The 2,500-nt window shown below is 38.1% G+C and overlaps 1 protein-coding gene across 1 annotated transcript in view; it reads left to right on the top strand.

The window, feature by feature from the left end:
- The window catches only part of LOC144978877 (solute carrier family 23 member 2-like), a 39,400-nt gene that overhangs the window by 16,398 nt on the left and 20,502 nt on the right, over positions 1-2,500 (top strand). The window contains exon 4 of the mRNA XM_078925465.1: positions 379-486. Coding sequence (XP_078781591.1) covers positions 379-486 — 108 coding nt within the window. The remainder of the gene's footprint in view (positions 1-378; positions 487-2,500) is intronic.

Raw genomic sequence — 2,500 nt, 5'->3', positions numbered from 1 at the left:
ACGTTGTTAAAGACCAGGTACTCATTCTACCTACACCTGAGTACGGTGAGATAATATGAGAAAAGAGCCTTTTCCAAGAACTCAACTATGCGCCGAGAGAGGCTCGAACCCAGGAGCTTCCGATCCGAAAGCGAATGTCATACCACTCGACCACATAGCCGCACAAGACCTGTCACCCTATCAGGGATCAGAGAGATAACAGGCTCGTGTTTTTTAGACTAAGGATATGAAAAGGTTTTTGTTTTGTAAAGTATGTATACAAGCGTGTTTCTTTTATTTTTCCATTTATCCCGTCCTAAATGTTTAATGTTGCTGTTGGCCAGGGAACCATTGTAAAGCGCTTTGAGCACGTTTAGTGGATATTGCGCTATACAAAAGCTCAATTTTATTATCTTATTATTATTTATGTTTCAAGATAATTCTACGTCGTACTTTGGACCGGGATCAGAGAAACACAAAACTATCTGGAAAGCCAACCTGGTCGAGGTGAGCGCATTTTTGTATTCTTATTTTTCTTTCTTCTTCTTCTTCTTCTTCTTTCTTCTTCTTCTTCTTCTTCTTCTTCTTCTTCTTCTTCTTCTTCTTCTTCTTCTTCTTCTTCTTCTTCTTCTCTTCTTCTTCTCTTCTTCTTCTTCTTCTTCTTCTTCTTTCTTCTTCTTCTTTCTTCTTCTTCTTTTCTTCTTCTTCTTCTTCTTCTTCTTCTTCTTCTTCTTCTTCTTCTTCTTCTTCTTCTTCTTCTCTTCTTCTTCTTCTTCTTCTTCTTCTTCTTCTTCTTCTTCTTCTTCTTCTTCTTCTTCTTCTTCTTCTTCTTCTTCTTCTTCTTCTTCTTCTTCTTCTTCTTTCTTCTTCTTTCTTCTTCTTTCCCCTCATGGTGTATTGCTCTGGGTGGGGTTCCTGACCTTCCATAGTGGGCAGGTAGGCACTTACTATGCCTTCTACCCCCCCCCCCTATATTATCTGTTTTACAGCATGCTTTCTGTCTTTGTCTTGGGATGAAATTACTTGGTTTTGTCCTGGGTCTGGCCGGATACCCTAGCTGGGAGGGAAACAGTCAAATATAATGTTAGAGTTTTGGGAGATGATTTTGTTTCCTTGTAAAGTATCTCTCTGTTATGCACTGTATTGTGTTGTTTACATATTATATATGATTTGTAAACATTTGAGTGTATCCCTCTTAGTTGGGACCTGTGCTTGTGTCTGAATGAGACTTTTTATTGATCTCAAACTAAGTACTTTGATAGTGTGCTCTTGGAATCTACATCTGTTTCCTATTTGAACCAGTTAATCTTTGTCCTATCTTTTTTTTGTATTTTAATTGTAATTCTAGAACTTTTTACTATCCCATTTTCTTCCTTTTTACTGGCGCTGTTATGACCTTAATGTGTTACAAGCGCCGTAAAACCCTTAAAAACCAAAAACAAACATCTACTTCTTCCTCTCCCCTCATGATGTTTTTATGGCTGAAGGTCAACAAGATGTAGGAACGCTTTGGTCTTCCCCAGCTCCTGAGACCCATAGAGCTCCGACTTTAGTGTACCTAGTCTTCTCAGGCCAAATGGTCGCCTTTGCTCATTGTACTTTGTACAGTCGTGAAAAACACGTGTGATATTCCGCTTCCCCTCTCCACATTCACAAATGTTACAATGAATGGCATAATCAGTCAGATGGTGAAAAGGTTTGAACTGAGATAATGCTATGTTTTGTTACGTCAATTTTTTAAAATCAAAAATGAGTTCTTGTCATAAATGATTAAATCAACCCTTTTTGTACATCTTCGGGCAATATCAGAGCTTAATTTCACTTCTAAATATTTTTTTATAGCTAGTCAACTTGAAAAAGTATGAAATTTGAGAAAAGTTACTGGATACATTTCCCATACATCTGACCATAACTTCATGAAAAATCATCCGATTTACTTTAAATAAAGATTAAAATGCTCTGTGGAACATATTCTTTCAGAAAATGCAAATCCAAAATTTTCACCTTCCGACTGATGATGTCATGCACTGACACAAATGTCTGTTTATCCAATTTTAAACGTTTTGAGCATAACGTGGCGTCGGAGACGGGGATGTCCACAGGGATGTCCACAGGGATGTCCACAGGGATGTCCACAGGGATGTCCACAGGGATGTCCACACAGGGATGTCCACACAGGGATGTCCACACAGGGATGTCCACACAGGGATGTCCACACAGGATGTCCACAGGGATGTCCACAGCAAAGTCTGATAATGGTAATCCTATTTAATGAAGGGCATTCGACTCATTCGTATAAACGCGTTGTATCCATACGAAAAGAATTGATTATATTATTCTTCTCTACTCCCATTTATAAAACTTATCATTCGACCTAATTATCTAATTAAAGAGATTCTTGTTCTGCTCAAATGCATTATAAGAGGAAGAGGGAATTAAGCCCAAAGTTTTCTTCATTATTCATTACTATCTGCATTCTCTCTCTCTCTCTCTCTCTCTCTCTCTCTCTCTCTATATATAT

The sequence above is a fragment of the Berghia stephanieae genome, chromosome 8 (genome assembly GCF_034508935.2).
Source record: "Berghia stephanieae isolate SIO BIC M18660-M18661 chromosome 8, UCSD_Bste_1.3, whole genome shotgun sequence".
NCBI lineage: Eukaryota > Metazoa > Mollusca > Gastropoda > Nudibranchia > Aeolidiidae > Berghia > Berghia stephanieae.
The sequence above is the reverse complement of the archived record's forward strand: the minus strand, read 5'-3'. Positions and strand labels throughout refer to the sequence as shown.